Source organism: Diabrotica virgifera, chromosome 2 (assembly GCF_917563875.1).
Source record: "Diabrotica virgifera virgifera chromosome 2, PGI_DIABVI_V3a".
Lineage (NCBI taxonomy): Eukaryota > Metazoa > Arthropoda > Insecta > Coleoptera > Chrysomelidae > Diabrotica > Diabrotica virgifera.
Genome location: NC_065444.1, coordinates 6,871,477 through 6,896,579, shown reverse-complemented (window position 1 = coordinate 6,896,579; position 25,103 = coordinate 6,871,477). Strand labels below are relative to the sequence as shown.

The following is a 25,103-nucleotide window of genomic DNA, read 5'->3' as shown; positions in this document are numbered from 1 at the left end:
AAACGATACATTAGATGAAAATTTGTAGAAAGTTTGTTCGTAATCAGATTATGTAAATTAAAGCATTGCCTACTAGGGGTATAGCATAGCAAGTACTAGGTAAGTACATTATTTTTTTTTTACATTTTCCAAATAGGTATGAAGATAATTTTTTATTGGAATACAACTGAAACATTTAGAATTACGTACCTGTGGCTTTTCAAAACTATTTAAAAAGTCACTATAATTATAAATTTGATTTTATTTCTGTCCTCACAACAATAAAAACTAATATATTATACAACATTTTTGTTTACCGATAACCTCCATATTGAACAATTATTGACAGATCATTTCAACACCCAATCAGAGCCCGTATAAAGACTAATACCAAACTGTCGGTGTGCGCATGCGCGCAGATCAATATAAATTCACCCTCAATCTCAATCGCGCCTAAAGAAGTATAACTTCAAAGATATATGAAGAAACGTTTCACTATGTTCAGTGGCGTGATCCCTGGTAGTTTCCACATTTCAACTATAGATTAATTTTGTATATCTTATTCCGTGCCGTTTACAACCCCTCGTGGGGTTTTAGATGACTTGACAACATGCCTTCATTCCTCTCTGTCTTGAGCACTCTCCATCCAATTTCCTACGCCTACAGCTTTAACTTCGCCCCCGTGGTATTCTTCCTATACCAGTCGTTACTATTCTTTAGTCAGAACGTCTTCTTTCTTTTATTATGTCAGCATCTGGATATAGCTCTTCGAGCTGCTTTCCTATATTATCCTGCTGCTGCATCAAGTACACTCCCAAAGATCTTTCTTTCCCAAACATCGCTCTTCGTTTGCTTTCATTATTGTCATATGTCAATATTGCTCTACATAGTTGTATCTAGTTAGACGTTTAGAATTTATAAGGTTTTGAAAGGCATAAAGACATCTGTTGCCGGCTTATATGTTATTAATATAACAATATGTTTAACAGAGGTAGAAAAAATGATACTGTGGGGGCACCTCAGTGGTGAGCACACTTTCCTATATTTAGTTTCCATAACCAAATTTTTTACTTTTATACACATGAATAACTTCTATCAAGTTCCTAGCGGTGAGGAGATCTAGAGGATCCAACTTTCTTAGTCTTATATGCGATGAAGGGGTCAATAGATCGTTGGCGAGTGGATTTGGATGAGAGTCTCTTAAATTAATTTGTACACTGAGTGACGGTTGCTTCTTTAACAGTTTCAACATTCAGGTCATGATGATTAACATAGTTTGGTACTTACCATAGAAAACTGCAGACATCACGAAAAACTTTGGATTGGAATTGTTGTAGTCTTTGCATATTTGTATTAGTGGCAGTTCCCCTGTATTGCCTTATAGAGAAGAAGTTTGTTCTGGATATCTAAATTTAAACTTCCGATTCATAAAGCAGTACATTTTCTTGTAAAGCATACTCAGTTGTAATCGTTTGCACCATATACGTTTTCCCAATATAAGTGATTATCTACGTGGAGACCCAGATATTTCACATCTCTCCTAGCAGGCAGTAATTTTCGGTTTATAGACACCAGAGGGATGAAAATAGGTAAAAATAAAGATTGAGGATCATTACGGGAAATAAAAAAATGAAAATAAATTAAGTCATTTATATAAATTAATCTATGAGATTAAAAATAAAAAAATCTATACATGTGTATTTTCTGGTGGGGGTGCCATGCAGTTGCCTGTGGGATACCTCTTTCTAAAATTTTCAATCAACAGCGGATCAACTAGTCGAATCCCGTCTACTTGATTTCCTAAGGTTATCCAATTGGGTTGAATATTGTGAGGTCTACCAAACAATTCTATTTTCTTTGTTCCCGGGGACAGTCGCTCTATCATTCCTAAAAATAATTTGGCACATAATATTATGATCTTTTTTTAATAGTTGAACTATATAGTAGAAATATTTATGAAAAATATTAAAAGTACAAGTATTTCACTGCATTGGTGCAGAAGAAATAGAACCAGCACTTGCGATATTCTTGACCGTTCGTAAACTTCAAGGTTCTTGCGATTTAGTATAAAAATATATGTACTAAATTGCCATCGACCTTGAAGTTTACGAACGGTCAAGAATAGCGCCCCTAAACAATATATTTTCGAGTAAAGAAAAGATGACATCTTAGGGTACATGAAAGATATCTAAAAGTAGCATAATTCTAAGGGAGTGAAATTGTTAGTCAATTTCAAACAGAAGAGTCTTAAACAGAGTAGGTTAAGGCGAAGGTGACTTAATGAAGATGATAAAAAAGAGAAAACTTGAATATCTGGGGCATATAATAAGAGGTAGTAGATATAGGATACTGAAGTTAATACTCAACGGAAAGATCGACGGAAAAAGAGGAATTGGTAGGAAGAAATATTCGGCAGAGTGCCTGTTTCGGCAGAGTGCCTTTCTCAAGTGATTTAGTTTACTATGTGTTTGCGCCTTTTTAAAGTCTTTAACAGAAGAGGTTGAGGAGTGGGAAGCTGTTTGTCTGGAGTTGGTCATTCAGAATTATATCTGTATTTTTTTAATTTATTAATTTCCATAGATTCTAATAAAGATAGCTTAAGGCCTTTATTTTGAATATGCAGAATTTGAAACTGTTCATTAAAAGAATGATTATGATCTAGAATGTGAAGTGCGTATGTAGAAGTGTCTGTTTTTCTATTGTTGAAAGCCCTTTTGTGTTCTGCTATCCGTTTGTCACAGGTTTTGCCAGTTTGACCGATGTAAGTTTTCCTGGCTGCATAACCTGCGAAAATGGTTTAACTTAACCACTACCGGACTTTTCAGGGCAGCAGTCAACAAAGTCAGAATAGCCATGTTAGTGTTTAACATCCGTAACGGATAGGCACCATAAGAAGAAGAAGAAGTTTTCGGACAATCACCACAAGTTAGTTTGTAGACACCACTCTGTAGTTGTTTCCTCTTTCGGCTCTTATTATTCTTAATATATTTGCTTAAATTGTTGTTAGTTCTGAAAGCTGGTGTTATTCCTTTCTTTTTTTATGTATCTGGCTATTTTTGTTGTTATCTTGCCAGTATATGTGATAGAGCAGAAGGTACTGGGTTCTTTCTGTGGTGTTGGATAGACTAATTTCAGGGCTTTCTTATGGAGTTTTTGGTTTAAAATTTTATTAATTGTTTGTTCGTTATAGCCATTGTTTACTGCTATTTGTTTAATGATGTTCATTTCTATCTCGAAGTTATGTTTTGACATGGGAATTTCTGTCAGTCTATGTATCATGTATCATGTTACGGTAGAGTCCTTTTCATGAGCATTTTTCAGTGCGTCACAAATGATAGAAAAAAAGGTAAGTCCGTGATAATCATTGGTGAAATACACATTTATGATATTTATTCTAACATGACATTTTAGTTAAATCTGACAGTTGTCACATTTTATTTGCAATTTGGCATAAAACAAATCATTTGTGTTTATTGCATTTATAAAATGGTATTTTCTTTGATTTGTATAGTCTTATAAATTGTACAAATTATATTGGTAGATATATTATATAATTCGTAAATAATTTTTTCTCCGATTATAACGCCATCTATCGGCAACTTGAATAACTAGAATACATGTTATAAATGTCTGTAATCACAGACGTGCCTTTTTTTCTGTCACTTCCAACTTAATGCGTTAGAAAAAAATCGAAAAACGGTGACGCACTGAAAAATGCTCATGAAAAGAACTTTAGGCTGCTAATTTGTGTTGTGTAGGATGGGATGATGAATTGGGTATAGTTGTGTCAGTATGGGTAGGTTTATGATATACGGAGAACTCATGTTTGTTGTGTAGTCTGGTAATTGTTACATCTAGAGAGTTTGTGGACTTATTCTGCTCTGTTTCTATTGTAAACTCAATATTACTATGAAGTGAATTAATGTATGATTGAAATTGGTCAAGTTGCCTGTTAGTTCCTGTAAAGCATACTAGTATATCATCTACGTATCCCCACCAATATAAGAACTGTTTAAATACGGGATGTTTAGAAATTGTTGTTTCAAGCTGATTCATAAATATATCTGATAGCAATGGGCTTAGAGGATTACCCATAATAAGTCCTGCACTGTTGTTTATGTATATTTGATTATTGAATTCAAAATAGTCTTGATTTATGCAAATTTCAAGAAGGTAAAAAATTCAGATGCAATGATCGGATTTGTACTATTATGGTCTAAAAGATTTTAGAACAAAAGTTTCTGTTGGAGGAACACTAGGAAATAGCTATTTGTATAACAAGGGAGGAAAGTTCTACTTTTCCTCCCGAGAATGAAGTTTCATCAAGGGAGGAAAAGGCACTTTACTCCCATGTTATACATATGGTTTTTCCACCTTCCTCAAATTAATAACAAGTCATTTTTCATTTTTACTTAATTTATTTATGTAACTAACCAACAAAATTTATTAAAACTAAAACTAACAAGTAGGTACAATGTAACTGTCAACTGTCAAATATAAGTCAAATTATTAATGTAAACATTGTTAAATCAAAATAACAATTTACTGTTTTTTACCATTCTGCAAAATACAGGGTGTTTAATAAATAAACGTTAAAATGTATAGATACTTACGTAATAGAAAATAGATATTGTACAGGGCGTCAATAAGTTATATTTCATGAATGAAATACCATGACGTCACTTTTACTTTTCCTCCCTAGGTTTTACTTTTCCTCCCTAGGGAGGAAAAGTACAACTTTGCTCCCTACAATCAGGTTCGGAAACGTATACTTTCGGTAAAGGTAGGTGGAAAAAGGTTTTTTTTAAGTCAAATGAAATTAGTCTGGAGTTGTTGGGCAATTGAAAATGTTGTATTTTATTAAATAATTGTAGTGTATTTTTTACGGTGAATTTAAGTGAAAATTTATTGTATTCTGTAATAATATCTGACAGTTTTTTTGAAAGTTTATATGACGGAGCTGTATAAAAAGAAACTACAGGCCTTATTGGGTGGTCATGTTTGTGTAGTTTAACCAGTAACGGCCGAATCCATCAATTACTCGAGAAAAACCTTTGTATGCCCAGAACCTTTCTGTTGCATCACTAAAGATGTTACGAAAAACGAGGTTCAGAAGTGGCTGATAAGGAAATCATCAAAAGAAATTGAGAGGATAATCAAGAATATTGATAAAAGACTCTACTTGATGTACCTCAATAAACGAGAGATCAAAAGGGTCACTGAAATGGTGATTGGACATTGCAGTACAAACTAGGAATTTTAAATGAACCATGGTGCAGAAAGTACAAAATGAAAGAAGGGACTGTCATACACATACTATGACATTGCAATGTGCTAAGTAATGTGAGGCAGGAATTCACCGGTCAAATGAGGTTTGAACCAGAAGAGATCCTAAAACTACCAATAAGAAAACTGTTGGCTTTCGTTGAGGCCACAGGATTTATAGAGTTTAAGGAAAAAACAGAGTATGGTACAAACCCAAGTAGCACCGAACGGGTTTATTAAGTATTTTAACGATGCTTTAAAACTGTAGAATAAAACTAAAATTAAAACCATTAAGGTTGTAATAAAACCGCTTTCACCATAAAAGGCCCCACTCTGAAAGAGGTCAATAATACCAAAAATAAAAACGTTATAACTTTGTTTTCTTAAGCAACTAGTTTTAAAGCCGCTGTGAAGTTGCTTTTAAAACCATGTTAGAAGACACTTTAAGTGAAGACAGTTTTATAGCAAACTTAAAAAGTTTCTTAAATGGAGACTTTTAAGTATATTAAATGATTCTTTAAACCCATATACTCCATATAGGCCAACAAACTTTACATGTGATATAATAGGTAGATACATATTTGTAACCATAAAATAATAAAAAGTACTTGGTTATTTCGGTCTGTCAAGGTAGAAAAACACTAGCGCACCCAACTTTATTGATAATGTTAACAAAAATAGGTCTAACTAACTCACGCGCCCTAAGCCTAAAACCCAAAACAATAAAAAAATTTAAATCCGAAAAATATTAATTTGAAAGAAAAATAATTTTATCTACAATTTTAATGTTTTAATGTTAAAATAAATCGAAGTTATGTCTAAAACGCTTATTTATAATTTTTATGTAAGGCTTATACCGTAATCTATCATGGCTTTCAGCATATCCAGAAAGCAATATGGCCGAAATCCAAATATAACTATTTGGTCTATCGACAGAGAATTGTTAAGATCAAATGGTTTTATTTTATACGATTCCAAGAGCATATATCCTACATAAAAGCAAGGTTGACTTGGAATTAAAACCGTTTAGTTTTAATGCTGCTGTCAATAGTGGCCACTCGGTTTTAATGTAAATCTAACCTAAAATCGAGGCGTCGTAGTGCTGTGTGTGTGTTGTATTTTTCTTTTAAAATGGCCAGTTCGTTTATATTTTAAGTACTTGCGACTTATTTCTTCCATACTAACTGTATTTTCACTTTTTACAACACACTACACTACTGTTTAGCTCTAAAACAAATGGCCGACCATTTTGGACATGAAAGAAGAGGGGATGAGTTTAGTTTTATTGTTTCTAACAAGAAGCATAGTTTAGTCTTTACGATAACCAAATTGATTCAGTTAAGAGCGTTTGGTTTTAATATAGCCTACGAATTGCTTTTAAGAAAGCAACTTTAAAGAAAACTAAAAAATAGTTTTAAGGCATATGTTTCACTGACATAATAGTCTTGAGATCAAGTAGTTTTAATAATAGGTTTTATTAGTAATATTAGGAGAATCTTTAAAACTGCAATAAAACTAAAAGTTAACAAACTAAAATCTAATAAAACCAAAGAGTCCGGGAGTTCTTCATAAAACTGATTAGTTTTAAAGTGAACTGAGAATAAACCATTTTGAAACTACAATAAGACAAATTATCTATTAAGAATAATTAGTCTTATTTGATACTCTTATTAGATACTTTAAAACTAGTGACAAATGCTTAACAGTTTTAAAGTTCTGGCAGTATATCTACAAGGTAACTTTAAAACCATTATCTTCTTATTTGCCATAATAAAACCTTTAAATAAAACTAAAATGTTTTTATTGTGCTACTTGGGAAGGCCTTACAACCAAGTGCCAGAGACTAACGAATCTTGCCTGATTTAACAAGAAGAGACGTGAATGAAATGTGAAAAAAGACCATGATATTTTGTCTCTGAATTTTTGTCGAAATATACATTTACTTACCGTAAATTTCATCTGGTTTGTGGCTTGTTGCTCTAACTTCGGCCACGATTACATCAGAATCTAAGCCTCTATTTAAGTTTGGAGGGTTGCCCTTCATACCTACTAGACAATGTTCCTTGCCGTGATTCAACCAATGGCCGGTTCTTCCAGTTCTTATAATACGCTGTAACTGATTAGTTTTCACCCATATTATTTCATCCACCTAAAATATTAAGATCAGCGTAAGAAATAGTGATGCATATCATAGAAAAAAACAAAAAAGTGGTATAATAAAACAGTATAAAACGATAAAATCGTCCCGAATGATAAATAAAATAATAGCCAAGGAATATGCTGAAGCAATTAATAAAGAAATAGAAATAATAGACAAGACAAACAAAATTTAATAATTCGTCATTTGCTACAAAAAGACAAAGTTTCTTTACATTCTTATAATTTTATACTGTTTAACCTTACCCTCTCATATCCCCACAACTGTAGACATTCTCTACCCAGCTCCATAGCTCTTCCGGTAACCCATAGGAATATAAGCCCGTCGTCTTGTAATTGTGGTATACCTAATTGTCTCATCTCATCATCTGACATGGTACCATAAGGCAATTCCATGTGAATGTCCCATGGAGGATCCGCCATTATGACAGCAAATTTACCTAAACAATTGTAAAGTTTATTTTAAAGTATGGACTGAAGATGAATTTAAAGAAAACTAAATGTATGATCATGACGAAATCAGCACATGCAAACATTCAATTGATTATTGAAGACACTGTAATTGAGGCGATTAGATGCTAAGGGGTACAAGTGACAGAATATTGTAAACTGACTTAAGTGCACAAACGTGGGTGGATCAAATATGAACCGACCTTTCCGTCCCCGCTTAGAATAAACTGGCGGATATGTCTAAATTAGTCCTGTGGTGGCAGGTTATAGTCTAATGTGTGACTGCGCGCTACCGCCTGTTCTCTAATGACGTGCATGCAGTTACTGTTGCAATGAGCGAGAGAGTAGTGCCATGTTCGGTTGCACAACGCATCGTTATCAAATTCCTTGCAAAAGAAAATGTTGGTCCCGCTGAAATTTGGCAAAGACTAAAAAATCAATATGGGGAATCAACACTGTCCAATACACAAGTGAAATTTTGGCATAGACAAGTTCGTGAAGGACGAGATTCAGTAGAAAACAAAAGTCATCAACGACGTCCAAAAATTGCCCGATAAAAGCGAGGACTCATTTGTCTGCAGGCAAAGTTTTAGCGACATGTTTCGGAATTATCGTGGCGTTTTGTTGCTAAATTTTCTTCATGAGAGACGAACCATTAATGCAGCTTATTACTCTTGTCTTTTGGACAGTGTTCGAGTTGCCTATAGGTCCAAAAGACGAGATGTCGTATACGACGTGTGATGCTCTTGCATGACAACGTTTGACCGCATACAGCTGACAACGCTTGACCGCATACAGCTGACAAGAAAAAATAGCGGAAATGCATTGAACTCTCGTTGAACATCCTGCATACAGTCCTGATCTTTCACCATGTGATTTCCACATGTTCGGTCCATTAAAAGATGCACTAGGCGGAGCGCGTTTTGATGATGATAATCAAGTGGAGCAATTCGTGAGCAATTGGTTAGATACCCGCCATCATTCTTTTTATGAAAATGGAATACAGAAACTTCCTAGCCGCTGGGAAAAATGCATACAGAAGGAAGGAATATATATAGAAAAATGGAGTATTGTTTAATTGTTGGAATTATAATTCAATAAAAAGTTATTAGTAAAGGTCGGTTTATATTTGATTCACCTCTCGTAATACTAGATAGTATTAAAAATTTACTGGGAAAGAGATACAGGTGAATTAAACTACTAGTGGCGACATATCGAAGGTTCTAGTTTGACTACTTACGAAATATTTAAAAACAGTTTGTAGCAAACAAGTATAACTTCACTTGTATCCCTTTGCCTGTAAGGTGTTGTATATTATTTTTGGTGATTTGTTTAGTATCTTTACAAATCAAGCCCTTAAAAAAGTATTCAAAATAAGTGAAATAATAACACAAAATGTACCAAGTAAGTTTTCATAAATAAAAATGTTTAATTCTTACGTAATTTTTCTTTTATTTTAGTTTAAGAATTTAAGAAATTTGTACGGTACTTAAGTGGCAAAGAGAAACAAGTGCATAATTTGCAGCAGAGGGGTACAAGTGCGAAGGTTTTTGAAGTTATACTTCTTTAGGCACGAGGGTGAATTTTTACATTCCCTGGCGCATGCGCACACCGACAGTATGGTATTAGTCGCTACATCTTTTAAGTTATGTGTTATGTAGCGCAAATAAGGTGTGCGTGAAAAGAATATATTATTAGTGTTTTTAGTAAATATACTCATGGACAAAAATATTGCATATTTTATCTTGAATCGTTATTATTTGTTTATTTTTTATCTTTGAAATGTTAAGTATTTATTTATTTATTTATTTATCTATTTATTTGATGTATTTTAATTTATTAGAGATAAATAAATGGTTACATAGTCTTGATAACTGAATATGCAATAATGTAACAAATTAACAAACATTGCATAGTACGGAGAGTGTGCTTTGGCGACTTGACAATTCTTGTTTTGTTGAATTGTCAGATAGAATATGTCAGTTGGAGAGTTTTATTTTTCGATTCTGCAGTTTTCTTGCTGATATGGCACATTTAAGTGAGGTAGTGTGTGCTAGAATTGTTACTTTAAGAAATGAGGGTTACAGACAAGAAGATATTGCGTGGATAGCGAATATCCATCAGTCGATTGTTTCTCGTATAGTAAAGCGATACAATGAGACTGGGGAATACAAAAGGCGACCTGGTCAAGGACGAAAAAGATGTACAACGCCAAGAGATGACCAATATTTAAGACTTAAATCTTTGCGAAATCGTACACTTACAGCTTCTTATCTCAAAAATGAGTTACTGATCACAAGACAAGTTAATGTAAGTGCCAAAACTGTGACTCGAAGACTGGTTGGTTTGAATCCAAAACGGTCTGCCAGAAATCCACTTTTTCTACCACGGCATAAAACTCAAAGGTTGCACTTTGCAAGAGCCCACGTTAACTGGAATGAACATCAATGGAGAAGAGTTCTTTTCACAGATAAAACGAGGATACAATTATGGAAGCCAGATGGACATGATCGAGTATACAGAAGGTCTGGGGAACGTTTCGCAGAATGTAATCTTGTACAACATGTTAGTTTTGGTGACGGTTCCATAATGCTATGGGGTGGCATTAGTTGGGAGAGTCGTACGGAGCTTATTGAGGTGAATATTCGAATGAATGCTGACTGGTGCATACGGAAAATCCTTGAAGATCATGTTTTCCTTATTCCGGCTTTATGGAGTATGATAACTTTGGCTCTAGAGTTGAGGCTCTAGACTGGCCACCAATGAGCCCTGATGCAAATCCCATAGAACATATATGGGACATCCTAAAAAGACGTATATGAGCAAGAAATCCAGCTCCAAACTCAATTGCAGAATTAAGAATTGCTGCACAGGAAGAATGGAATCGACTTCCGCAAGAAACCATCCAAGATATTCTGCGGAGCATGCCTAGAAGCATGCAGGCAATCATTAGAGCTAGAGGAGGAAATACTAGGTACTAAATTGTTACAATGTTGCCGTAAAAAATTGTTCTATTGTCGTTATTGTTTCTATTTCTAATTAAATGTTATAATCAAAATCAGACTATTTCATTAATTTCTCTACAAATTAGTTGTGACTCTGCAATATGCAAGTTACTTGACAAAAAATATACGTAGGATAGTTCAGCTTAACTTATTTAGCAACAAAAAGTACAAAATTTTTTAAAAGGAAAAAGATATACTTCAAAAATAAAATATGCAATATTTTTGTCTGTGAGTGTATATTTATTATAATTTTTATGTCTGTGGATTTGTCTTCCTCCTAATAAGTATTACTGAAAATGTTTATTTTTAATTAATGTATCTATCTGTCACCGCGATTGTAATTATGTCCGAGAAATGATCGACTGAATACAAAAACGGTGGTAGCTGATCGGTAGAGCATTCGCCTAGGGATCGAGGGGTCCCTGTTCAAATCCGGAAAAAGTCATCTCCTTTTTTTTAATTTTTGGTATTCTCTTTGTTCTTTCTAAAATTAGTTTAATATTTAAATACAATACAAAAAAAAAACTGTTTAAAGTAGATAGGTATATTGATTTCGTTGAAATCATAATATGAATTTAGATTATATTATAATAGAGGTAGAACTTCTTACGTGCGTACAAAGTACACACACATTCGTTTTTTTTCCAAATTTCAAATATTTTGAATGAAAATAAACACTAACTTTACAAAAGCTTTTACAATTAGATAAATAAAAGGTATAAAATTAATTTAAAATAAGTTCATAAGCGATTAAATAGCTGTAGAATTTACTATGTTTTAACTTTGACTTCGTTTTTCTCAATTGAACCATTCTATCACTTGTACCCCTCAGCATCTGATCCCCTCAATTGAGAGTGTGGATAACTACAAACAAATACTTAGGAACATGGATAACATCAAATGTAGACCAGACCAAAGAAATTAAGACACATATTGAAATTGCATGTGCATCATTCATTAGATTTAAGAAAGTTTCTTTTTTTGTCGGGATAGAAGGTTAAAACTATACCTAAGGAGATAGTCCAGAAAGCCACTGCGCATCCGCTAGGAAAAATATTCTAATTCGGATTTTTTGCACAATCTTACTCAAAAAGGACTCCTTTTAACAAATTTGCATGTTGCCAGGACCAAAAGGTGGTCAAAAATTTTTTAAACGTTTGTTTTTTGTTTTTTTCCTAAAATTATTTTTTTTTGCATGGAAAAAAGTTTTTTTAGGTTTTTTGGATCATTCCAAACAGAAAAGGTCTTTAGTGACTTTTCTCTAAAAATGATAGTTTTTGACATATAAGCGATTAAAAATTGAAAAATTGCGAAATCGGCCATTTTTAACCCTCAAAAACTATGTGAAAAACTGAAAATATGAATGTTGCCAAGTTAGATAGATATTCTTTAAACATCGATTGATGAAACCACGAAGAGTTTTTTGCAATACAATATTCAAAACTCCTTTGTTTTTTAATTGTTAATCAAGCGTGCGCGACACTATTTTCCACCGACAGTATGGTGCAAATGAAAAGAATAAATTCGTTATTTCGTAAACCGGCAACTTTAAGGAAAAATCCCAAAACAGGTCGATTTTTATTTTTAAGTTATGATATTGTGGCATATAAGGTATACTAGTGACGTCATCCGTCTGGGTGTGATGACGTAATCGATGATTTTTTTAAATGAGAATAGGGATCGTGTGGTAGCTCATTTGAAAGGTTCGTCAATTCTCTATTCAGTAATGTAAACATTTACATAATTATTTATACAGCGTGTCCTTCTACTTCTTTTTTGTCAAATAATTTAATTTAATAAAAATTTTTTGGACACCCTGTATAAATAATTATGTAAATGTTTATATTACTGAATAGAGAATTGAAGAACCTTTCAAATGAGCTAGCACACGACCCCTATTCTCATTTAAAAAATCATCGATTACGTCATCACGTCCAGATGGATGACGTCACTAGTATACCATATATGCCACAATATCATAACTTAAAAATAAAAATCGATCTGTTTCGGGATTTTTCCTTAAAGTCGCCGGTTTAGGAAATAACGAATTTATTTCTTTCATTTGCACCATACTGTCGGTGGAAAATAGTGTCGCGCACGCTTGATTAGCAATTAAAAAACAAAGGAGTTTTGAATATTGTATTGCAAAAACTTCTTCGGGATTTCATCAATCGATGTTTAAAGAATATCTGCCTACCTTGGCAACATTCAAATTTTCAGTTTTTCACATAGTTTTTGAGGGTTAAAAATGGCCGATTTCGCAATTTTTCAATTTTTAATCGCTTATATGTCAAAAACTATCATTTTTAGAGAAAAGTCACTAAAGACCTTTTCTGTTTGGAATGATCCAAAAAACCTAAAAAAACTTTTTTCCATGCAAAAAAAATAATTTTAGGAAAAAAACAAAAAAAAAACGTTTAAAAAATTTTTGACCACCTTTTGGTCCTGGCAACATGCAAATTTATTAAAAGGAGTCCTTTTTGAGTAAGGTTGTGCAAAAAATCCGAATTAGAATATTTTTCCTAGCGGATCCGCAGTGGCTTTCTGGACTAAGAGCATGTAACACTGCTTCAGTGTTACGTGCTCTCTACTCTTCTTTATAACTTGGAAGCGTGGACATTAAAGCAAGTGCATCTGAATAAGTTGGCCGCCTTTGAATTTTGGTGTTACAGAAGAATCCTATGAATATCATGGATGCTAAGAATGTCGAACGTGGAAGTAACTAGAAGGATAGGAAATGAAGCGGAAAAAATTAACTATCAAAAGGAAAGGAAAGGAAATCAAAAGACGAAAACTTGAGTACTTAAGACATGTGATGAGAGGGCAAAAATACTCATTTTTACAACTTATTATGCAAGGCAAAATCCAAGGAAAGGGAAATGTGGGAAGATAAAGAATATCCTGGCTTAAGAACTCAAGGGAATGGTTCGAATGCAGTAGTGCATAACTATTTAGAGCGGCAGTCAACAGGGTCCGTATAGCCATAATGATTTCCAACCTTCGATAGAAGATGGAACTTAACCCTGAAATGCTATCTAGGGTACAATTGTACCCTAAACTTTTTTAAAAGTTACACCAATTTGCAGTAGTGAGAGAGGAAAATATGCTCAACTTGTGGATAATAATGTAATAAAATATTTTTGTATACAAAATAAATTCTTAACATGTTAACTAAGATTGTTTTTGTCATACCGTTCTTAAATATACATACAGAGTTGTGATAAAGTATGGAACCAAGCAAATATACTTGAAACTAAAAACAGAATATTTATGAAACTTTGCATGCAAGTACAGTGACGCAAAAGGCATCTGATGCCATATTTTTTGTTACTACTCCACTTCCGATTTCACCGGAAGTACCCTTAACTTATTTACTTTAAATGGGACACCCTGTATATTTTTGCAGATTTTAAAAGAATTTAATCTAAAACAAGAAATAAATCTCTTCAGAGTTAAAAAATAGGTTAATTTATTTACGTTAAACCCAATGATATTAAAAATTAAAAAAATAATTTCAAATGTTGAAAATGTTTGCTGTTCATCTCCTAACAACGTGCAAGCCTATAAATAGTTTCGTGTCAGCATGTTGGTCGCCTAATGTAAACACGTGATTTTAGATAACCCCAAAGAAAAAAAAATCTAACGGGTTGAGGTCCAGAGAACGAGCGGGCTACTCTATGAATCCTCTACGTCCAATCCATCGATTTGGAAAATTCACTTCCAAAAAATTAAAAAATTCACCATATACGATTATCATTAATATTTCAATACATTCTTTTTCACTTAAATGAACCATTTTTAATACAAATTATTTCTGTCAATTAGTTCAGTAACAGTTTAATTACTATACTAAATTCAAATAAGTCATGCAGTGCATGTAAACAACAATTATAGTCTACAGTATAAATGGTACTCGTTTATTTCCTACGTTGTATTAATACAAAAAATTATCTACAGACACTTTTTAACATTTTTTTCTACCAAATTTGATATGTATGAATTAAAAATGACAAGTTCTTTTAAAATCCGAAAAAATATACAGGGTGTCTCATTTAAATTAAATAAGTTAATGGTATTTCCGGTGAAACCGAAAGTGGAGTAGTAACAAAAAATATGGCAACAGATGCCTTTTGCGTCACTGTACTTGCATGCAAAGTTTCATAAATATTGTTCTTTTCGTTTCAAAGATATTTGCTTGGTTCCATATTTTATCCCAACCCAGTATATAAATATTTTTAGGTCGATTTTATTTGGGGTACCACTGTATCCCATGGTAGCAGATTGAGTTTAGAAAATAAGTGTAGCAATCCAAGGTTAAAGAAGAAGATACTTTAAAAATTACTTCTTGTTCTTAGAGAAGCCTTTCCAGGGATTTCGTCTTTCCCAACTCCTTCCATCATTAAAAATTACATAGAGTATCCAAATTATAATGTCTACATTTTCTTTGTTTCTTTTCAAGTTTAAACTTACCTAATACAGTCATATCCAGATATCTTAAGTCACACTGCACCCACTGAGGTGGATACAAAGTAGTACTTTCTACTCTGACAACAGGTCCACTCTGGATATTTGGCAAATCATCCGCCGTACCAGCTCTATCGACTTCATAGTGTACATATTTACAAGTGTCCATGTGAAAGCAAGTGTTAAGGAATGAACAATCGCCCAATGTCTCATCTGTATGCTTTTGGAGAATTTTCTTAAAATGCAGTTTCTTACAGTCTGAGGTACCTATTAAAATTAAAAACTTTAAAATTACGATATATCAGAATGTAGTGATAAGCTAATCTACTACTACCACTACATATGTCAGGGTTGGACAAAAATTGGTTTAAAAAAAAAAACAAAAAACATGTTTTTTTGAAGTTATACTTCTTTACGCGCGATATGAGGGTGGATTTTTATATGTTAAAACCTACGATCCCGGCGCATGCGCATTATAACTTTGTTCTGATTGGATGTTCAAATGACATGTCAAAAATTATCCAATATGGCAGCTGTAGCGCAGCTGTGGTTTGGACGGTTGACGGTTTGGTTATGTATGGTTGTTGCGTTTTAAAATTTGTGGGAAGAGAAACAACAAAGGTTGGTTAATAGTTATACTGCCTTTTTAAATAGTTTTCATATTATATTTTTGAAGTTATACTTAAAAATGTTTTAATTTATGTATGTATCAGTCCAGAAAAGGTGTGGAAAGAATATATTAATGTTTTTAAATATATTTTTCTACAAACGTGTTAAAAATGCAATTTTTAGGACTCCATAGGAGCGTTAAAAATGTTACTTTAAGGCACTAGTGCTTTAAAAATTTTAAGGCACTGCCGTTAAAAGTGAATTGTCAAATTGTGAAACGTCAATATATTTATATTTCATTTATTAACATTAATATTAATAATACAAAGGTTTTTTATTATAATTTTGTGTCTTTGGATTTGTCTTCCTTGTCACCGTGATGTATAATTATGTATATCTGAAAGGTAAGTAGCATGCGGCTTGATGGCCTTGTTGGTAGAGCATTGGACCAGAGATAAAAAAATTGCGAGATTGCGGGTTCAAATCCCGGATGATTCATATTTTGTTCTTTTTTTTTTAATATTTGGCATTGTTAAGTTTTGGTTCATTTTTGGTAATTATTGTTAATTTTTTGTATTGTAACTGTTAAGTAGGTATATTTATTTCGTTGAAATTATATTATAATAGAAGTATAACTTCTTACGTGCATACAAAGTACACACACATTCTTTTTTGTTTAAAAACAATGTTTTTTGTTTTAAAACAGTTTTTTTTAATCTAAAAAAAACCACTGTTTTAAAACAAAAAAACACTATTTTCAAACAAAAAAAAAACGTTTTAAAATAATTACGTACTTCGCTGGATTCCCATAAACCTCAACTGGCACACCTATAAAAGTGTATGCATGTCTCTAGACTCTAGATTGTTCGACAAATGTACATAGGGAACCAGTTGTTTGTGCAGTAGTGACCGATGTACAAAGTGGAAAAGTGTACTTAATTGACAGTATTAATACTGAAGACAATAGTCATGATTTTACATACTTATGGCAAATATCTGTTCAGGCTATTAAAAAATGTAGTGAAGATTTTAAATGTTGTTCTGAAGCTATTTTCTTGTGACATTTTTACAATTTTAACTATTTATAATGGGAAATAAGCCACAATATTATTAAAAAATGATTTTTTATTAACGTTTCGACGCCCAAATCGGGCGCCGTTGTCAAAATACAAAATACTATTACCATAAACAAAAATGTTGTTGCTTAGTAAAAAAAATTCTTGTAATAATTTATTTAATTTGACTCATTTATATCGGCAATTCAGATACATATGATACATTTTAAAGTAGAAGACTTTAAAATGATATTGCCAATATTTATGAGTTGCGTTCCTGGGACGACTTTACTGAAAGATAGTTCATTCGATTACATGAAATCAACCCTAACTCAAGATTATCCATCATAAAAAAAATCATAGCATGTGATCTGTCTTTAAAAAGACAACCATATGCAACGGTGACATTAAAATTCTCGCGTTAGAGATCTCATAGCAAATCACGAGGGAAAACCAGGAAAAACCTCGTGATACTATCCCGACATCGTAAGTATTTGGTCTTACATTTAATTTACTCTCAAAATTGATACCAAATTCTGACTTTACTATAATTTTGTTTAAATTATAAATAATATCAATAATACATGGATATATAAGTAATACTAAAATATAAAATATGTACTAACTCGACTATTGACTTACTAATTATTGTGGTATTTTCTTTCTATTGACTTCCTCTTTCAGTATGGGTATCCACATCCTACTGAATTCCACCGAGGAATTTGCCACAATCGTTGGCATATTGACAACGGCACCCGATTTGTTTGTTAATAAAAATTATTTTTTAATAATATTGTGGCTTATTTCCCACTATAAATAGTTAAGATTTTAAATGTAATGTAACAAGTTTTGTCACTGACAATACTGCCAATATGGCAAAAATGCGTAAATTTCTAGCTGAATCTATACCTAACGAATTAAGTAATAAAGACATAGATATAATTACATACGAATGTTCATCGCATTTATTAAATTTATTGGCTCACGACATTGAAATTCCTGGAGTTACAGAACATATCAAACAAATTGTCAAATATTTCAGAAACACACATGTTCCTGCAACAAAATACCGTCACGCTGGTGGCAAAATGCTAGTGTTGCCTTCTGACGTCCGTTGGAATACTCCTGCTGACTGTTTGGAATCGTATTTATCTAACTGGCATATTTTTAAGTAAAGTTTGTACTGAAAATCGTTTAACTTTTGATAAAACAATAATTTTAAAAGTTGAAAATTTAAATATAAAAAATAATGCTCAGGACTATCTCGCAAAGCTGAAAGTTGTTGCAACAGCTTTGGACAAATGCCAGAGAAATACCTGAACCATAGCAGATGCAACAGACATTTGGAAGGACTTACTGGGTTATTTCCAAAGTGAAAGTGAAGCTCAACCTAACGGTTGTAGCAACGTGTTGGAACAAATGGCTATAACAGATGCGCATTATTTAGCTTATTTATTAGACCCTCAGTACTTAGGTCAGAAACTCACTGAGGTGGAAGTTGATAGAGCATTGTTATTTATTTCGGATTTTCACGCAAATGTGATGCCCGAAATACTGTCATTCCGTGCCTTAGCACCGCCATTTACCATTTAATAAACAATATTTGTTTGCAAAAAATACAGTAGACAATAATTTAACTTCTTTAACATCTTTAACATCAGTATCTCAAAAACAGTTTATTTCATCGGAGTTGTTGCAGTTGACAACTCAATTATTTTCAGCAGTTGCATCCAGTGCTGCAATGGAGTATTTTCTTCATAGTATGATCTAGTTCACTCGAAATTGAGGAATAGGTTAGGAAGTGACAAAGCTGCTAAGCTAGTAACGATATTTTAACATTTAAATAAAAATGTTTAAGGTTACATTATTAACCGTAAAAGCTCATTATTTATAGTTTTTGAAGTTACACTTCTTTAGGCACGATTTCATTGAGGGTGAAATTTTATTAATCTGCGCGCATGCGCACACAGGCAGCATGGAGTTAGTTACTAAATGTTTTAATTTATGTATGTATCAGTCCAGAAAAGGTGTGGAAAGAATATATTAGTGTTTTTAAATATATTTTTCTACAAACGTGTTAAAAATGCAATTTTTAGCACTCCATAGGAGCGTTAAAAATGCTACTTTAAGGCACTAGTGCTTTAAAAATTTTAAGGCACTGCAGTTAAAAGTGAATTGTCAAATTGTGAAACGTCAAAATTTTTATATTTCATTTATTAACATTAATATTAATAATACCACTTGCGCAATTTGAAAAAGGTGGTTTAAAAGGTTTTTTATTATAATTTTGCGTCTTTGAATTTGTCTTCCTTGGGCGTAAAATAATAAAAAAAACTATTTTTATATTTCACTTGTCACCGTGATGTGTAATTATGTATATCTGGAAAGTCAGTAGCATGCGCCTTGATGGCCTTGTTGGTAGAGCATTGGACCAGAGATAGAGAAATCGCGAGATGGCGGGTTAAAATCCCAGACGATTCATACTTTTTTCTTTTTTTTTTTAATATTTGGCATTTTTAAGTTTTGGTTAATTTTTGGTAATTATTGTTAATTTTTTGTATTGTAACTGTTAAGTAGGTATATTTATTTCGTTGAAATTATATTATAATAGAAGTATAACTTCTTACGTGCGTACAAAGTACACACACATTCTTTTTTATTTTTTTAAGGAACATTCATTTTTATTTCACATATCAGTTGCAGGATGTAGGACTGTGTAATAGATGCTGTTGTAATTCAATAATTATTTACTTAATTTCTTAATTTTCTTTTTCTTTCAACTTTATTAGGAGTATTGGTTTAGTTAATGTTACTACAGCACTCAGCATTGTCTACCAGTACTAGTATGCTTGCTACCTGAACATAAATAAAGTTTAGTCAGTTACTTTTTTTCAGTTTTACTTTTTACTTCGCATTAATATTGTTATTGCACCTACTTACTCTATAATCTATGTTTGCAAATTAGCAAACACAAATGCCTTTTAACAATGTTGTTTAAATAAACAATAACGAAACAAAAAACTATGTTTTAAAACAATGTTTTAAAACAGTGTTTTAAAACTGTTTTTTCCAGTGTTTTTAAACATGTTTTAAAACGTTGCGTTGTTTTAAAAGCTTGTTTTAAAACAGCCCAACCCTGCCACATGTCAGTTTATAACGTTCTCTGCCGTTTTCCAACTTCCAATCGCAACTTCGTCCGATTGTTCCATAGTTCCTCTTCTATATTTCTTTCCCTCAGCTCTTTGTCTATTCCTTCACTCCAGCTTTTTCTGATTTACCTCGTTTTCTCTTTCTTTCTGGTGACCCTTTTAGTATTTACTTTGGTATTCACTGTTTTGTCGATCTGTGTCATCTGTGATTATTTGTTTGATTCCCATTATTTCTCTAATGCGTTCGTTGGTAATCCTTTCTCTTCTAGATCTTCCTGTTGCTCTTCTCCAAAAATCTATTTCCGTGGCTCTCAGCGTTACCAATGTTCTTTCTTTTAGTAGCCTTACCTCGCAGCTGTATAGAGTGATACTCTTCACTAGTCTCATATATTCTCTTTTAATTTTCTTTGCTGATGGATTGGTCACATAAAATGCTTTTAACATTGTGATGGCTTTTCTATCTACTGTATTTCTTTCTATTATGGCTTTGTCTAATGTTCCATCGCATCGTGCGAATCTTTGAATTTGAATCTTTCACTGGAAAATCAGAGTAAAAACTATCGACTTACTTTATTATTCTTTATATTTCCTTGATACCCTCAATATAAAAATATATGCAACATTTTACCCTTTAATAGTAGAAATTAAGATAAGTAATTTAAATTCAATACGAACCATTTCTTTCACATTCCGCTCTTGTACCATGAGGACAAAATTCCATCAGTTGCTTTCCTCCTTGAGATTTGAATCTCTCGGTTAATGATCTTTCTTTCGCTGTGGGTTTGCTTAATAGATCTAAAATTTCTTCACCTAATTTTTTGCTTTCTTTTTCTTTAGTCGAAGGCATGGACAGCAAAGACTAAAATATTATATTATTAAATAAATTAAACGAATATGAAAGAAATCAAAGTTTTCAACTTAATAAAATACGAAATCATATTAAATTACATCTCCGTGGCTTCTAAAAATGAAAGCCAATCGGATGCTGGAGCTAGGAAGATAAGGGAATTCTATAATTTGCAATTCACGTCCCATCTATGTGAATCTATGAAAATGAATTTATTATTTAAAGACTTCCTGAGTAGATTTTAAAAATTTTAAAACAAATTAGTGTAAGAAAGATGGAGTAATTTCAAAGAAGAATCAAACAATACAACAGTAGAATATGAAATTAAGAAGTATACATTTTACAATTATATGGCGATGGAAATGAAGTGACAACAGAAGAAAAAAGCATTAAACACTACATTCCGACTGGTCTAGAAGAAGACAGAAGAATGTAATATACAGAGACAATTAATAAAAAATAAAGTAAGATAAACAAAAGAAAAATGAAAAGAGTACTGTGGAATAACTTACCCTAAATATGATAAAATAGAAAATTTTTTATTGAAATTGCAATAAACAAATGTAGAATTTTAAAAATACAATGACTTGTGCACAGATTCATATTCAACTGAATACTGACATGTTGCACATTTTAATAATGTCCTATTGTACCAGTGTCCTATTTATTGGTTAATAAAATAAAACTTATAATACCTATTCAACAATTTATTTCCTAGATTTATTCATGAATATATTTTGTAATAAAGATTACTTTTACTTAACAAGAATAATCCAGTTAATGATGAAAAAGAGTTCGGGGTGAAAGTTAAAGTAAATTTAAAATTATCAGTGATCTATAAATAGGGTGCTGGCTTATAATGGATTAAAATGGTTCAAATTTTATTATTACAAAAAACTAAATTACCAAAATATCAGACTTCGGTTCTTTCTTTTCTTTCTTCCTTTTATCTTCATCTAATTCTGAATTCTTCTCAGGAGAGTCCTCTCGTTTCCTCTTTAAATCCTCTTTTTGTATATCATTTTTTCCTTCAGAACTATCCAAAATCATAGCATTTACTTTTGAAACCTCCACATGAGTGACTTCGAAAACAATTACTCCATCCTTGGGACAAGATTTTCCTGTGATTAACTTTTGAATAGCAAACTTCTCTAGTAGGTTGCATATTTTTCTATGGCTGCTGTCACTAGAAATGATAAAGTTAGTAATATTTCAAGCAGAACAATTTTATAAAATCATACTATTATTACAAAACCAATAATGCATGATGACAGATCATATAGACGAGCAAATGCGGACACAGATAATAGGGAACTTGCATAAAATTTTAAATTCGAAAAAAATGTTATAAATCACAACAGAACATAATTTAAAACATGTATCAAGTATTAAAAAGTTTTGTTTGGCTTTCGTTTGGCCCCTAAAGATGATTAAAAATTCAAATTAAAACAGGTGGCCCAAAACGCGTCGTGACGTCATTCGTTTAAATTATGTTTACATTCTTCCAAAAAAGTAAACAGAATTTAAAATTAGACATTATAAACGTCAGTAAAAAATACAGTTATGTAACCTCACAAGCGTTTTTGATCGTTTGAACTATTTTAAATGTCATTTAATAGTGTCAGTGTCAAAACGAATGCCAAACCTAATAGGGAACTTGCACATTTTTTTATTGCATAATAATATTCAGTTTCCTTTAAAAATAAGATTTCCAAAATTTCACGCCTTAAAACCTCATAACAGAAGTACAAATTTAAAATCTATATATATTTTTTTGTTTTCTGGCCTTGGTTTAGAGAACCTTTAGTCAATTTAAAATAGTTCAAACGATCAAAAACACTTGTGAGGTTACATAACTGTATTTTCTACTGACGTTTATAATGTCTAATTTTAAATTCTGTTTACTTCTTTGGAAGAATGTAAACATAATTTAAACGAATGACGTCACGACGCGTTTTGGGCCACCTGTTTTAATTTGAATTTTTAATCATCTTTAGGGGCCAAACGAAAGCCAAACAAAACTTTTTAATCTTTGATACATGTTTTAAATTATGTTCTGTTGTGATTTATAACATTTTTTTCGAATTTAAAATTTTATGCAAGTTCCCTATTCTCTAGTAATAGGAGAAATAAAAATAAAGGTAATTAAAACAGAGAGAACAAGACAAAACAAAAGAAGACAGAACCTGGAGAAGTTAAGAGTACCTACAGGAACTAAGAACAATATGAGACATTCCCAAAGAAAAATTTAAGAAGCAAATAACACCTACAGAGAAAATACAGAAAAATATAAAAGAATCCATTTTGAATTCAGCTTTGGACAGAGGTAAATAAAAAGAAGAAAAAATGGTTTAATATAGAATGCGAAATCAAAATCAAACAGAAAACCCAAGCAAAAAATAAATGTGTATCAACTAAAGAAGAACATCATCGAAATGAATACAAAGAAAGAAAGAAAATACAAAATTAGGAATTACGATACAGTATTACGATAATAAATAATTACATATTTATAAAAAAGAACTTTTTATAATACCATGTTTTGATTATTTATAGGACACAATATAAAATTATAAACTATTTTGTTGGTTCAATTCCTATGTTATGAAAGAATTTTGTAATCAATTTTAAACTCATATAAGTATTCATTAGCTGTTACAAATGAATAGAAAATTTTACAAGACATGAAAGTAACACCATCTATTGAGAAGACCATCTATTGAGAAAACTAGTAGCACCATCTTTTGAGAAAAGTAAGAACTAATGTTATCAATCATATAAAATTTGGAATGTCTTAAAATTCCAAATAAAACTCAATGCATCCATGTAAAAGCAGTTGAATATTCCATCATCATGTAGTTCTGAGCTATTATGAAAGCTAGTCAGGAAGTATGTTTAAAAACGATTACAAGATTGTTCCCAGACAAAGAACGGATGAAGTAGAAGTATATTTACCTATCTGCATACAGTTTAAGGGAAGATAATAATTCTGAAGATACAACCGGTAGCTGAAGAGTTACTTCACTTAATTGTCTCAGCAAGTCCCTCTCTAATTCTGGGTCTAGTTTTACTAAATCATCTTTTTCCTCGATTTTTATTTCTTTCTTCACTCTGACTGTTGTATGGGAGGTAAATGATGTTGTAGAAGGATCTATACCAGAAGGAGATGTGGAACCTGCAAATAAAAAAAACAAGCCATAACTTTTTCACCAGTCTACGATGGATTGATTCTGCTTTAAGTTAGCATCTTAATTTGGAATATTCACATCCAAGTGATCCTAGAAAAATAGTTAAATATCTGCGGGCAGTAAACAATCTAAATTAAGACGTACATGCCAATTATTCCCACAGTTGTTACATATAGAAGTGAATCATGGACTCTACATCAGCAGGAAATAAATAAGCTGCTAGTATTTGAAAGGAAGGTTCTTAGAATATTTGGCCCTCAAAGAGATGAATTGACAGGAGAGTGGAGAAGGAGCCACAATGCTGAATTGGTGACTCTGTATGGTATTGAAAACATCATCAGCAAGTTTTAAAGACTGCTAGGAGAGACCAGACAGTAGATCAGTAGACCGTCCTAGAAAAAGATGACACGTGATGTTGAAGCTGATTTATCTAGGATGGGATACAACAATAGGAAATGGAAGCACAAGATCATAGAAGATGGAGGGGTACAGTGGATGCAGCGAAGACTCACCTAGAGTTATAAAGGCACTCTTTGGAGTTTCATAAAATATTTGTTTTACCTTATGATAAGCCATACAACACAGTAAATCACGCATTAAATTCAGCAGGCAGTACAATCCATTTTTTTTATTGTTCAAAAATGTTTTTACCTAAACTTGAACCAAGTAATTCTTGTCTGGCTTTTTTTCTCTTTTCTAATCGCTCTCTTAAACTATTTCGTTTACTCTTAATAGCTTGAATTTCTTCCCAAGCATCGGTTGACATTTTTATTCAGAAAAAGTAAATTTTAGAAACAGAAACATACAATAATTATAAATATTTTAGTAATAACAGTAATAAACACAAAAATATTTATGTTTTCTTCATGTAAGGTTAATTCTTCTTTTTCTTTTTGTTTGTTTCTCATTTATTTTTGGTCTCGTCTCTTGGTCAA

The 25,103-nt window shown here is 32.0% G+C and overlaps 1 protein-coding gene across 1 annotated transcript; it reads right to left on the bottom strand.

Moving 5' to 3' along the window:
* Nucleotides 1-1,614: 1,614 nt before the first annotated feature.
* On the bottom strand, nt 1,615-25,060 carry LOC114337038 (N6-adenosine-methyltransferase subunit METTL3). Its single transcript, XM_050642405.1, has 8 exons — nt 24,820-25,060; nt 23,936-24,155; nt 21,887-22,166; nt 20,809-20,992; nt 15,327-15,587; nt 7,648-7,841; nt 7,192-7,393; nt 1,615-1,866 (listed from the first exon to the last, which is right to left on the bottom strand). The coding sequence occupies exons 1-8, from the start codon at nt 24,932-24,934 to the stop codon at nt 1,667-1,669; spliced, it is 1,656 nt and encodes a 551-aa protein (XP_050498362.1). The 5' UTR covers nt 24,935-25,060; the 3' UTR covers nt 1,615-1,666.
* Nucleotides 25,061-25,103: the final 43 nt, after the last annotated feature.

Excerpts from the sequence above, each read along its gene's own strand:
- LOC114337038 (XM_050642405.1), bottom strand. The coding sequence starts at position 24,934 with ATGTCAACCGATGCTTGGGAAGAAATTCAAGCTATTAAGAGTAAACGA. Across the intron at positions 24,156-24,819 it reads ATTACTTGGTTCAAGTTTAG|GTTCCACATCTCCTTCTGGT; the intron begins GTAAAAACATTT and ends TTTTATTTGCAG. Across the intron at positions 7,842-15,326 it reads TCTGGATATGACTGTATTAG|GTAAATTTGCTGTCATAATG; the intron begins GTAAGTTTAAAC and ends ACAATTGTTTAG.